Source organism: Alosa sapidissima, chromosome 1, assembly GCF_018492685.1.
Source record: "Alosa sapidissima isolate fAloSap1 chromosome 1, fAloSap1.pri, whole genome shotgun sequence".
NCBI classification, from domain to species: domain Eukaryota; kingdom Metazoa; phylum Chordata; class Actinopteri; order Clupeiformes; family Clupeidae; genus Alosa; species Alosa sapidissima.
Window position 1 is genome coordinate 20,797,603 of NC_055957.1, and position 13,737 is coordinate 20,811,339.

The 13,737-nt window shown below is 41.3% G+C and overlaps 1 protein-coding gene across 1 annotated transcript in view; it reads left to right on the forward strand.

Annotated features, from left to right (window-relative positions):
* Nucleotides 1-13,737, forward strand: part of LOC121715149 (CUGBP Elav-like family member 5) — a 117,079-nt gene that overhangs the window by 93,593 nt on the left and 9,749 nt on the right. Inside the window, exon 7 of the mRNA XM_042100572.1 lies at nucleotides 10,046-10,178. Within this exon, the coding sequence (XP_041956506.1) occupies nucleotides 10,046-10,178 (133 nt within the window). The remainder of the gene's footprint in view (nucleotides 1-10,045; nucleotides 10,179-13,737) is intronic.

A 13,737-nucleotide genomic window follows, 5' to 3' on the forward strand; every position in this document is an offset into this window, starting at 1 on the left:
CAGGACACAGAGGGGACTCATCAGTGGGTGGCTTCAAAGAGAAGAATCTTAAAAGCTTATTTTTCCCTGTAGTCACAGTTACCCTGTTATGGTATAGATCTCTGAGCATACTGAATCTAATTAGTCTCTCACACACACACACATACTGTACACACGAATACGAACACATACAGAATACACAAACATATACAAACACACACATCTTATGACTCTTATCAAATGGGTCAGCACATATCTCAGTTTAACTCAATGCAAATTAAGAGGCTAAATATTATGTGTTTCATAGATGGAATAAGCTGTGTGTGTATGTGTGTTGTGGTGTGTGTGTGTGTGTGTGTGTGTGTGTGTAGAGGGGCTATGATCTCAGCTGTAGCGCTAATATGGCCAAATGACAGTCCCGTTGTGCCATAGACACATACACACACACCAAGTGTGACTCCCCAAGTGATGACTAAAAAGGGAAAGCAACAGACGGAAACCCCCAGGTATCCCCTCACCCACCTGTTCCCTCGACCATCCACCCACCCACACACACACACACACACACACACACACACACACACACCACAATAAAAACAAACACACACACACCACTTACTCTCTCTCTCTCTCTCTCTCTCTGAAATCCTGCCCCAAGGGAGTCACCCGCATGAAGGAGCACACACACACACATACAGTGTGAATGAGAGGACATAGTAGTGTTAAAGGAATTATCCAGAGTAAAATGCACTTTAGATCAATTTACGGATGATTGGGAGTACATACGTTGAGTTGACATCAAAATCATGTCATTCGGATGTGTTTTGAGAAAGTTCGATTTTACCATTTTTAGTCAAAACTCGTTAGCCTGGAAGTGACCCGGGCATGTCATTTCACTCACTTACGTGGTAGTGAGTAGAGGGTCCCTAAATCCAAACCGAAGTATCCTGAGGTCTGTGGTCGGATAGAGAGTCCAGAATGAATTTCATCATGCCAGTAACTTTCCGGAAATGTTGCTGCTGCAGCTGCCATCTTTAGTGGAAAGTCCGTAGGAGTCGATTGCCGAGTGTGGAGTAACACGCTGTGGAAATTCACAATTTCGTCGCCGTTTTAAAAAAAAAAAAAAATAGTCCAGTATTTCTTTCGAAATTGAAATGAAGTTGTATGCAACAGCAAACCCTAGCTTACTAACAGGTTGGAATTTTGAAATGTCACGTGACGTGAGTGTGTTACTCCACATTCGGCAATCGACTGATTTTGATGTCAACTCAACGTATGTACTCCCAATTATCCCTAAATTGATCTAAAGTGCATTTTACTCCGGATAATTCCTTTAATGATTAAAGTCCCACTGGGCCCTGTATTTTCACATATATTGACACAAAACCTGGCGCAAAGCGGATTATCATCCCGACGCAAAGTTTATTCCTATTTTATACTTGAGTTTTGCGCCATGCACTTCACTTTTATTAAGCTTTGTGCCCAGGGGTGTGGCAATTAACAACCTAAGATGGGGTCTGGTGCATTATCTAAAAATCGTTATCTTACACCATCTAAAAAGCATTACACCACTGACCAAGAAAAAACTGGTCTATAGCAAAGGTGCATATGAAGCACAGTTGAAGACACACTGTCACAAGATGTAAGCAGCAACTCCTCTGCAGGATAAATGTCCTTAGGTTTTGTATTCAGTCATTCGAACATTATTGGGTTAAGTCTGGCTTTTTTCAGGCTATGTTTTCGATGGTAACCCATTGTCAGTCAATAGTGAAAGTAATTAACTGTGTAAAACTGTTTTGTCAATGACTATGACACCATGGTGAAGTTAGTTTCACTTTGCCAATGAGGTCAAATAATAGACGAGTGCAGATGCGTGTAGGCTATACTCTGCTAGGTTTTAGTAAAGCATGGTTTATTGGAATAACTGTTCCATACGATCTCTCGTGCAAGCAGATTCCTTCAAATGCGCCGCTGACTATCAAAATGCCGATGTGCTGTTTGAAGTTGCGCTGCTTGCTGTTAACTCATTGAATGCCAAGCTGTTTTCGGAAGCTTTGTCCTAGAGTGCCAGCAATCTAGACCATTGTTGATGATTTTTGTACAGCCACAGCATATTCTGTGTTATAGCTATGAACACATACAATGGCTCGTTTGAAAGGTGAGACTTTAAGCTCTCAGTGGGTGCAAACCGTGTATTTCTACACGCCTCTGTTCCTGAGAAATCCCAAGCTAAACAGTGGCTAGTTTTCATCAAAATCACTGTTTTTTTTTTAGAAATGGAGATAATGGAGGTCTTTCATGAAATATGAAAAGTGTTGCCTGTTACTTACTTGTGTAAACTTTCCGGGAAGTGATCAGCGAGACCTGGCGAGACTGCCACCTAGTGATAGACCCACGAAAATGACCTGGTTTTGACCTGACGAGCATGCGTCACTGATTTGACCCAAAGCGGCAACCAAGTTATGATAAAATGTCCAGATAAAATGTCCAGATTGTGCGTTTTCATGAGTTTCACGATCGTCATATATTTCATTTCCATTCATCACAGAGTTCCCAAAATCACATATAAGGTGTGTTAGAGTGTCTAGTTTCGTAATTAAAAAAAAAAGTTAAAAACGTAATATTACGTTTTTGGCACTCAACGCATGGGAAGGAAAAACGTAATATTACGTTTTTGGCACTCAATGAGTTAAGAAACATAGGAATGCCTTGTTGCGCGGGAAACAAAAGGGCCTAGTCTCACTATCACCAGACCAAGCTCAATCTTTTAAGATTGAACATTGATCTCGGCAGTCTGCTATGTATTTTCTACTGCACAAGAGGCGTGATCAATGGGCATAGTTCAAATGACTCTGTACTCAATTGGATAGTCATTCACCAATCTGACCAACGAACCGGATGATGTTTGCAGGGCGACACGAAAACTTCTTTAGAGATCCGCCGTCTTGGTTTGTATAGAAAATAGATGTACCGCAGAGCGGTACAAAATATGACCGCCACCCAGTCCAGCACATTTTTTCCACAAAAATAAATCACGCTGAAAGGCCTATATGATTCTAACTGTCTCACTAAATTGCATTATCCACACTCAATTCTCACTGGTATCTGCTAGACAACAAGTACCAAAACATGATTAGTTCATAGATTTCACATGTAAAATTCATTTTATACAACCCCACCCCCATCTTGCCTGTTCATAATTCTGAGAAATTCTTGAATTGTGTGCATGTGTGCGTGTACACGTTTATGTTTATGTGTGTGGGTGTGTGTGTGTGTGCGTGCTTGTGTGTTTGCCTGCGTATGTGTGTTTGTGCATGTGCATGCATGCGTACATATGTCTACTGTGTGAGTATGTATCATACGTATGATTACTGTGAATGTATGTGTGTGCGTGTGTATCTGTTTATGCACATGTGTGCACATGGAATGGGTTAACATGACCCCTGGAGGCAAACATGAAAAAAATTGGTCATCCTAGGCCCTACAGTTCTCAAGATATTCACAGAAAACTGTGTCTGCCCTACCCTCCTTTCGGGGGGTCCAGTACAGCTGGGGGGCTACAGATCAAAACGAAAAGCGATGGTTCCATGCTATCCATATGGGGTTACATGCCCACCAAGTTTCGTCTACCCCGGTCTTTCAGTGTCCCGGGAATCCTTGTTGGTGTACGGTCACTAAATGTACACATAAATTATTTTATTATAAGGCCCCCCATGCATTCATGGCATGCATTCAGAGGGTGTCATAATGATCCTACACTTTCAATTTCGTGCAGTTTTGACCATGTTAGCCAGAGATATTGTGATGAAAACACCTAATTTTTTGCTTTTTAATTTTTAACTAGGTGGCACTATACATGAAATAAGTGGTAATGGAATCGCGGCGTGCTCCCATCAACTAGATCGTTAAGTGTAAGGTGCCAATCTTAGTGGTTTTAAGTCAGTCGGAGTCAATCCTTTTCTAGTTTTGCCGTTACGACAATATCAAACATATTTGATATTATCGCAGGTCTTTCTAGTCGTGGCTCATGCAAATAGTGACGTGAACTATAAAAACCAATAGTGACCTCTCTCCAACAACAAACAGGAAGGGGCAAAGTAGGCGACAGCTGTAGCCTATATGATTATTTGTTATTCTTATAATATTTGTCATTTCTTATACATATTTAGTCGGCTCTTCCACGTGACACAACAACTCTATATCAGTTAGGGATGTCACGCATGAAACAATGCTGCAGAAACACGAAAATACGACTTTGAGTTTAGTAGGCTATCATTTTAGTTCCTGTTTCTATTGCACGATGGGTAATAATTTAAAGGAATCTAGTTGCAGTCTTGTAAATAGTGACCCTGCAAGATCCCTAGTCATTGCAAAATCATAGTCTGTGACTTAAAACTCTACTACTTGTCTTTAGATGTGAGAGGGTCTGAGACTGTAGTCTTTCAAAAATCTTTTCCAAATCTTTGCAAATCTTTCCAAAGTCTCTCAGTGTAAGGAGGGCTTAGATGTTGAGACTGATGACCACTTAAATATAGGGGGTATTTGATGGCTCACTGTGAGGTTTCATGTAGTTGAAAAAGTGTCGGAATTTCCAGCTGTAGCCTATTGCGAGACAAGGCAGCCGCTTTCACTCATTCATTGAATGTGCGCTGTGCTGTAATGGAAACCTTATTGTGTAGCCGAAGTTGAGTTATTTTTTAATTATGCATGGTGTAGTGTTATTAAATTCGTAGGCTGGAATGCCTCGCGGCAACAATTGTGTTTAAATGTAGTACTGCTTCAGCCTCTGGCTAGCTCAAAAGGGGGCTGCTAGTGATGGGTAGAGAGCAACGTGTTGGAGACCCATGGTGAAGGCTATAACGAGACAATTAAGGGCTTTATGCCGCTGTTGTGTAATTTATTGTCTTTCATCATATTTAGGCTATTTTTGTTCGGGACAAACAACAACGAAACAAGAACAATACAATTCTCTTTATTTGTCATGTATAACCATAATATACATGTCTTCTCATAAGCTCCTCAATAACGCACTGAATAACATTTGGCTGTAGCCACCGGATAGGTACCCGCCCACCAACATGTATGCGCATTAGAGCTCGTGCCCAACATCGATTTTCGTGCATGGAGCTGGTTCCAAATGCTCCATGCAGCGCCATATTTGAAAATGGCATATGCTAACATGCCGAAGCTAATCTGCACGCTCTTGAACCCCTGCTTGCTCCACAATGGAGCAATGCCAGACCGAACTTCCCGACCTCAAATGTTGTGGGCGGGACTAAGTTCGGAATGGCACCTAGGCTAGTATTTACACCCACTCGATCGATTTGTTTGCTAACCTAAAAAACACATTGAGCATCGTGGAGACGTTAAAGGGAATTGGATTTACGGTTATGAGAGAGACTTTGCCGTCACTTCTCTGTCGTCATTGTGTTAAACCTGCCAATAGCGCGCCATGTGGATAAGCCAGTTTGTGATTGGTCCCGGCAAAATTGTAATGGAAGCAGCAGAGAAAGATGCACAGGTTTCCAGCCTGAGTTGCAGGGCACAAAAAAAAATCGCCAGCAGATCAGGCTGGGTTTACCCAGTCTACTAAGGGCCAGATGTATTAACGCTTTTGCGCCCACTTCAGACATATTTGTTTCGCAAGGTGCGCGTAAAAAAATGCTGAGGTATGTACAAACAGGCCGCATTGAAGTAAAACCGCAGGCTGCTTGTTGCGGGAGCTGAGAATGTCAAATTGCACTTTTCCGTCTCATGCAAATGCGTTCATAGGAGGGTCAGGGGGAAGTGGGAGTGGGAGAGGAGAAGCATAAAATGCGCCTAATTAGGTATTCCCCTGTATGTATGAAAACTGCTCATGAAAGTGCACGTCTATTTTGTGCCGAAATATTTTCGCCTTGTAATAGCAGCTGTTAATCCAAATTGCTGTTAAATGCGTCAATAACAGAAACTTTTAAAGACAACAGAATCGCTATTTAGAGCACCAGTTTTGCGTCTTTGTATTATCTCAAAAGCAACCTTAACTTTTGTTGGCATTTTGAATGTCTTACTTTAACTTTCACGTCATCCAGTTAAACTGTACCACTTGCTAGCTTTGACCAATCTTCCATAGCTTATAGCATAGTAGTTTGAGCAGAACTACTGCTCTTCATTATCTTCCTGCTTGTTGACATCATGTATTGTATTATTTCATGATCACTAAACGTTTGATTCCTTTTAATGTTGTCATCAGATAGATAGATAGATAGATAGATAGATAGATAGATAGATAGATACTTTATTGATCCCCAAGGGGAAATTCAAGGAAAGATGTAGAAAAAAACACAAAGACACAGAGCTACCTCGACATGCTGCCACTCTTGTCGGCGCCGGAACTGGAAGTTTCATTCATCAGTTAACTCATTTAACTGAGCTTGTGATCTACTTCGTTCAGTTGTTAACGTTCGTAAATTGAGGTAGTGGGCGGATAAAGGCGCTGTTTACCCGATGAACTACAGGTTTGATAAATACGAAGTTAACTGAAGTGTCACACCGTGGGTTTTTTGCGGGTTGGCCATGGCGCTGATAACGCTACCTTCGCAAATGTACATACATCTGGCCTTCAATGCTTAACATTCTCTGGACATACACACGCCCCGCAAGCACCAGTTAGCCATGTAGGCTAGCTATAAGAACAAGCAACAATGTTTTTTTAGATGTTCATCATGGTAGAGCCAGTGAAAAGCCCAAAGAGATGGTGGTTGTGAAACATGCACCCCAAAGCTGTAGGGGGAGTTCCGTAGGAAAAAATGTGACAGCAAAAGTGAGAAATCGGCAAAGAAATGACTGGAGTTACAGAGCGGGCCTTTAAAATAGAACAATGTTGGAATTCCCCTTTAGTCGATTTTCAATGTATTCTAGCATCTAGCTAGCCCGGTTGAAACCAGACCCTTCTCAGTCGTAACTGAGAGTGGGTCTGGGGAAGGTTCGTTCACAGCCCATTTCCAAAGGGCGTTCCCAAACGGACGCCGTTCAAAATGCCTCGGACGCAATAGGAGAGGCCAAAAACTAATCAGAGCAACGAAAGAGACAGAGTGACGGAAACACACAATTTGCAACACTGTCTGGTTGTAGGGAGAAGCAGGAAGAATGAACCACTTTTTAATTAAACGTAGGCTAATTTACAAAGACATTGTGCCACACTGAAAGCTAATATTTTGTCACTAGCAATTTACATCTGCCCTCTGTCAAACACAATTACATTTTCAGCTCTGAACAAAACCGTTCACGTTCAAACGAGCATTTTGTTTCATTCGTTCTTTCTGGCTGACCGGGACATATAAAGCAGGAATGGGGGACGAGAGACTTGAAACGTTCAAAGCAATTATGCCGGAATTGTTTCAAGGCAAACACTGAAGTGTAGCATTCGAGTTATGCTCGCATAGCACACCAATTCAAAAGTAGCCTATGTGTTTTGTCCAGCTACTGTAGGCCTATAAATGAACAGAATATCAAACCGTTTTCAGTAGCCTACTGTTGCAGATATCACATAGGTACCCCTTACATGTTTGTACAATGTTGCATATTCCAACATAAGGAAGCAGTTAATAAACCTCTAACTCCCTGTCTTAAACCAATGTGATAGCAGCTTCAAAAAAGCGGCAGCAGCCATCGTTGATGTTTTTTTTTTTTTTTTAAACCCGGCTTCTTCAACAGGATGCGCTATCGTCATCGTGTAAAGCCCGCCTCAAGGGTTCTGATTGGTGCCTAGATCTAGAAATGGGCTAGAATGGGTTCTTGGCCAGACGGACTTTCAGAGCGAATCTCGAATTTGCCGGAAGTACGTCTGGGTTTTTCCCAGGCTAGCATTTAGCACAAATTGGCCTACAACCGACGAAAAATGGCACGTTGCTATCCGCGTTACATATTACAATACCACATGGTCCGTGTGGGTCAGAGACTCCATTCAACTTACTATAAGTCAGAATGAGTTTTAAGATGTTATTTCTAGGTAGAAGAACTACATTGCTTTACAGTGCCATGTGGTACAGTACAATATGGTGTAACAATTGAGCCGGGCCAATGCTATCTGGTTTGCATTCTAACTCCGATAGACAACACAGAGAATAGGGGATGTTTCAAACTAAAAATCTACACATAGCACTACAAGCTCAAATACATTATACATGTATGTACATCATAATTTCTATCTATTTAGGCCATACACGGTTAATCTTCCTCATGTTTTACACATTTTCTTGCAACTTGTATTGTCCCTGTCAAGACAACCTTCACTGTAAACCCAAACAGTCAGGGTGTGTGTGTGTGTGTGTGTGTGTGTGTGTGTGTGTGTGTGTGTGTGTGTGTGTGTGTGTGTGTGTGTGTGTGTGTGTGTGTGTGTGTGTGTGTGTGTGCTCAGACCGAGAGTGGGTTTGGGGTGTGTTAGCAGGAAAAAAAAAACACATGTACATTGTTATGGTGAACACTGCCCCCTGTAGGATGAGAGTGGACGGGCACCTCTAAGGGCCCCCATACAGAACACAATAGGATGCCATCTCTGGGACAGTAGAATTCAAGATGAGTTTGAGGTTTACCACAACTTATAATACTTAAGTTACAAACAAATACAATCCATACACAAAATTAAATACTAACATACAAACACACAGAAACAGTGCTGATACCTTGTGTCCTGGGATTTTCCAACCCACAGACAGCAAAGCTTTAGGGAGAGGGAGTTAGACAAAGAAAGACACAGAGAAGGAGGGAAAGAGAGAGAAGAGAGAGAGAGATGCTGGAGAAAGGGATGGGAGAGAGCGAGTGTGTGTGTGTGTGAGTGAGTGAGTGAGGAAGAGAGAGAGAGAGAGGCTAAGTGTGTTAGGAGTAGAAAGACAGCTGAGATAATTGGTGTATGATAAAGAGGTGATCGCCTGTTAGCCTCCTGAGAGAAGATAATTATTATACTGCAGCAAAACAGTCCATACACGCACACACACACAGACACACGCTCACGCTCACACACACAAACACGCACACACACTCTCTCACACACACACACACACACACACACACACACACTATCTTAATGAATTCAGCAGTTCAGCAGTGGTTACTGCAGGATCGTCCTTCCCATTTATATGTGCAGAGGAGAGCATTGTGAAGACTTGGTAATGACCAGGTGTTTATGACACACAGACACACACACACACACACACACACACACAGATAGATAGATAGATAGATAGATAGATAGATAGAGAGATAGACACACACACACAGATAGATAGATAGATAGAGAGATAGACACACACACACACACACACACACAGATAGATAGATAGATAGATAGATAGATAGATAGAGAGATAGACACACACACACACACACACACACAGATAGATAGATAGAGAGAGAGATAGACACACACACACACAGATAGATAGATAGATAGATAGATAGAGAGATAGACACACACACACACACACACACACACACACACAAACATACAAACTTCTTTAAGCCTGTATTGCATTTTGACATAAGAAGAGAAACATCCAAGAAGCTGCATCCATATAATTCAAAGCAACTCATATCTGCTGCCGAGAGAAAGACCAAAGTCCTTTTTGGGCACTTACCGGGCATCTATTTCGGCCAGAAATATGCATGCACAAGGCTTCACGACACCAACCTTGCTCCAGTGGCGAGATCACAACACACGATTGACACAATGTATTCACATGTCGACTTTTTTGCAGCAGAAGGGGCGGGATATATATTGTGTAGACAGTGTGTTACAAACTAACCCCATGTATTTCTATGGTGAATTTCTTGAGTGCCATGTCTCCTCATTAGAAAGTCTCTGGAAAGACTGCATTTAAAAATCTGTTTTATCAAGTTTTTTGCATCAGATGGCAAACACTATTATCCATATGGTTAGACTTGTTTCGTCAGTTAGTACATTCTAGTGGGATAAATCTCTTATCCTCTCCTGTCTTTGTTAAAAGCTAAAGATGTTATGGATGCATGTGGATCTATTCTCTATCTTCCTCTCTCTCTCCCTCTCTTTTTCCTTCTCTCTCTGCTACAGTTGATGCAGCAGCAGGCGGCCATCATGGCGGCGTCTCAGGGAGGCTACCTGACTCCTAGCATGCCTTTCCCCGCCACCACACAGATCCACCAACTGGGGGCGGTCACAATGAACGGCCTATCTCATACCTCAGGTAGGACAGAGCAGCACACACCTGGACACACCCATCTGTGTGCCTGTGTGTGCCTGTGTGTGTGTGTGTGCGTGTGTGCGTGTGACAGACAGTCCAGGTGAAAGGTCATTGATTAGGGTTGATGGATCTAGTAAGGACTTAATGAAGAGTGGTGTATATCACTCTAGATCCTTTAAGTCCAAACCTGTAAAGTAACCATCATTAACCTTTGGTACTCCTCTCAACCTCCTCTGGTTGTCATGGTAATCACCCAGAGTAGTGCATGAGTGCAGTGGCAGAAGGGAAGAGCAGCCAATAAAAATGTGGCCTGATTACCAACTGAGCCCATGAGAGTGCAGAGTTCAAAGTCCCTGAAATCTCTCAGCCAATCAGGTGATTGTGGGAAGTGGCCAGCCAAGACAAATGGCGCTGTGCTATGCTACCTCTTCTCAGAGCCAGAGAGTGGGGTCAGAGACTAACAGCTAATAGCAAGGTTGACTCACCATGCTTATGTGAGTGAGAAGAGTTCTCTACTTTATGACTGGAGTGCTCTTTTTCTCATTTGAAACTCTAGAGTTGTTTTACAAGCCAAAGGCTGCTACAATGGCAGCAGCCTTCACGGAGGGCCTATTCCACATTAGAGTGGTCTGATGAATAAGCTCCAACTTTTAGTTGTTAGTAGTAGATATCTCAAGTCTGCCTGAAATACCTACCTACATACACTATACTTACTTACTTACACCTGTGTGTTACTTACTTTGAAACTTATACTACAGCTCTGGAAATAATTAAGAGACCACTGCATATTTTTCTGATGTCATCCTACGGTTGCTGAATGACATTCGAGTGAGTTGATGGTCATATTCAAAATTGAGTTGATTGACTGTCAACTCATTTGAATGTCACTCAGCAACCGTAGGATGACATTAGAAAAATGTGCAGTGGTCTCTAAAGCAACACCAAAGAGTTTTTTGTACCTTAAAATAATGTTTCCAAAAATTGTTTCAGTGGTTCATCAACTCGTAACAGGGTGAACGGCACTTCTGCATTCGCTTTGCGACCCTCTATCGGCTATAACCGCACTATGCAAGCTTGCCAGATCGGGTAGCGAATCTGTAGTTCGATGGAATGAGACATAAGAAACTAGAAATTTGACTTGCTTCTGATGTCGCAATACATCCTACTTTCATAAAATCATGCAACATACTCTACCTTGTCTGTGGACATAGTTATTTCCAAAGCCAATGCTGGATAAACAAATAGTGTGCGTGCGACAGAGGAAAAGTACTTTGGTGTTGCTTTATTTTTTTCCAGAGCTGTATGTTTCATATTCAGTGCAGAATGGCTTCTTTGGGGATGTACTGTAGGTGTGTATGGTGTCTATGGTGTGTGTACATGTGTGTGTGTGTAATGTAAAACATACATAACTTGCGTGAGTTATGCACACATACATGCATATAATCTTATATCTTCAACTGAGTAGCATACCAATTTTACTCAACATCCTTACCCACAGACACTCACATAATAACATACACACACACACACTCTCATTCACACACACACAATAGCTGCTCAGGCCCAGGGGAAAGGTCTGGGTAGCACATTAGAAATCAATGACCTCTATCAGAGGAGGGAAAATGTACCCACTTGAGCACAATGTCATTATGTGTGTGTGTGTGTGTGTGTGTGTCTGTGTGTGTGTGTGTGTGTGTGTGTGTGTATACATCTTGTGTGTGTGTGTGTGTGTGTGTGTGTATATCTTCTCTCTCGCTCTCTCTCTCTCTCTCTGTGTGTGTGTGTGTGTGTGTGTGTGTGTGTGTGGCTTCAGCATCTTTGTGGTCTGCATCCTGACAGGCAGATTTATGACCCTGTAGTCAGACAGATACACCATAAAGCAGTGCAAAACACCCCCTATGGACACACACACACACACACACATAGACTGGGGTGCAGCACATAGACACACACACATAGTAGTGCTCACACACCACATTCACAAACACACAAGCACACACACATGAACACACCCAACTTCCACCAGTTTCATATCTAGACTTAAGGCCAGGCTGTTCTCAGATGCGTTCTGCTGACCTGATCAGTAGATAATTCCTGTTAGATGCAGACATAGTCTGTCCTTTAATGTAATTATGATATGTTGTGTCTTTTAATAATTCTATTTGATCCACTTTACTTTTTACTGTACTTTATTTTACTTCTACTAACTATTTCTTTAAAGGATAATTCCGGTATTTAGCACTTTGAGTCCCTTTTCTGGTTTGTTTTGAATGAACTAGAGTGGCAGACACCGAAATTTTGACTCCACTTTCTGACTTGTTTTGAATCGCCTTTGACTATTTCAGAGTGGCTAGCCATGGGCATGCACAAACATATCCTTAAAACAACCCTTAACGCTGTTTTTAAAACTGTGGAACTCACCAAGTGGTTAGTGATGTTTGTTGATGTTCCAAAACAAGTAGCATAGTGAAATACAGTTTCTGTCATGTTTTATTTGCCATTTTGTACAACCCCAAAACAGAAAAAGTTGGGACGTTGTGTAAAATGTGAATAAAAACAGAATGTAATAATCTGCAAATCTCTTAAACTCATATTTAGTTGCAAAAAGGACACAGACAATATATCAAATGTTGAAAATTAGAAATTTTACTATTTCATGGAAAATATATGTTAATTTTGAATTTGATACCAGCAACATGTTTCAAAAAAAGTTGGGACGGGGGTAACAAAATGCTGGAAAAGTTGTGTAATGATAAAGAAAACAAAAGGAAGAATGTTTCACAACTAATTAGGGTAACTGGCAACACGATTGGGTATGAAAAAGAGCATCCAAGAGAGGCAGGGTCTCTTAGAAGTAAAGATGTAGGTTATTTATCACTCAGTGTAAACCTGTGTGCACAAATATGGAAGCATATGTGTTGCTTTATTCAAATGAGAATGCAATCTGCAATATGCAATTCAAAATGACATTACATTATGCAATTGCCAATTCATTATGTAATTTAATATTGCAATTTGCAATAATTTCCAACAAATTGTATTTTAATCTGCAAAGTGACAATGCAATCCTAAAATCAATTTGAATAATTTTGGTTAAAAAATAGAATAAGCATGGATTGAATTGCATTCCATTTTGCCATGGTACTTCAGTCTCAAAATTCAAATGGCAATTCATTTTGCATTTCAATTTTCAATATTCAGTTTCATAATTTAACTGTCAATTCGTTTTCCAATTTAATATTCAAAGTGCAATGTAGGATTGCATTTTGAAAACATATTTGGCAAAACTGACAATGCCAGCCTGAAAACAATTTGGATTATTTTGGGCTAAACGTTTTGCCATCGTTTTGAGGCATTTTATTCAAATGGAAAAGAAATAGCGCCCCCCGTGATTGCATTGCACTTTGCCACGCTCTTTGTGTTGCAAAATTCAAATGGCAATTCGATCTGTAATCCGTCAAGTCACTCGTCAAGGTGGGAACTAGGCTACGTCACTTCCGTGTTTACGTCTTACCCAGTTAGCGTTTGCAATGGAGGAGTTTGGAGGAGTGCTCCAGACTCA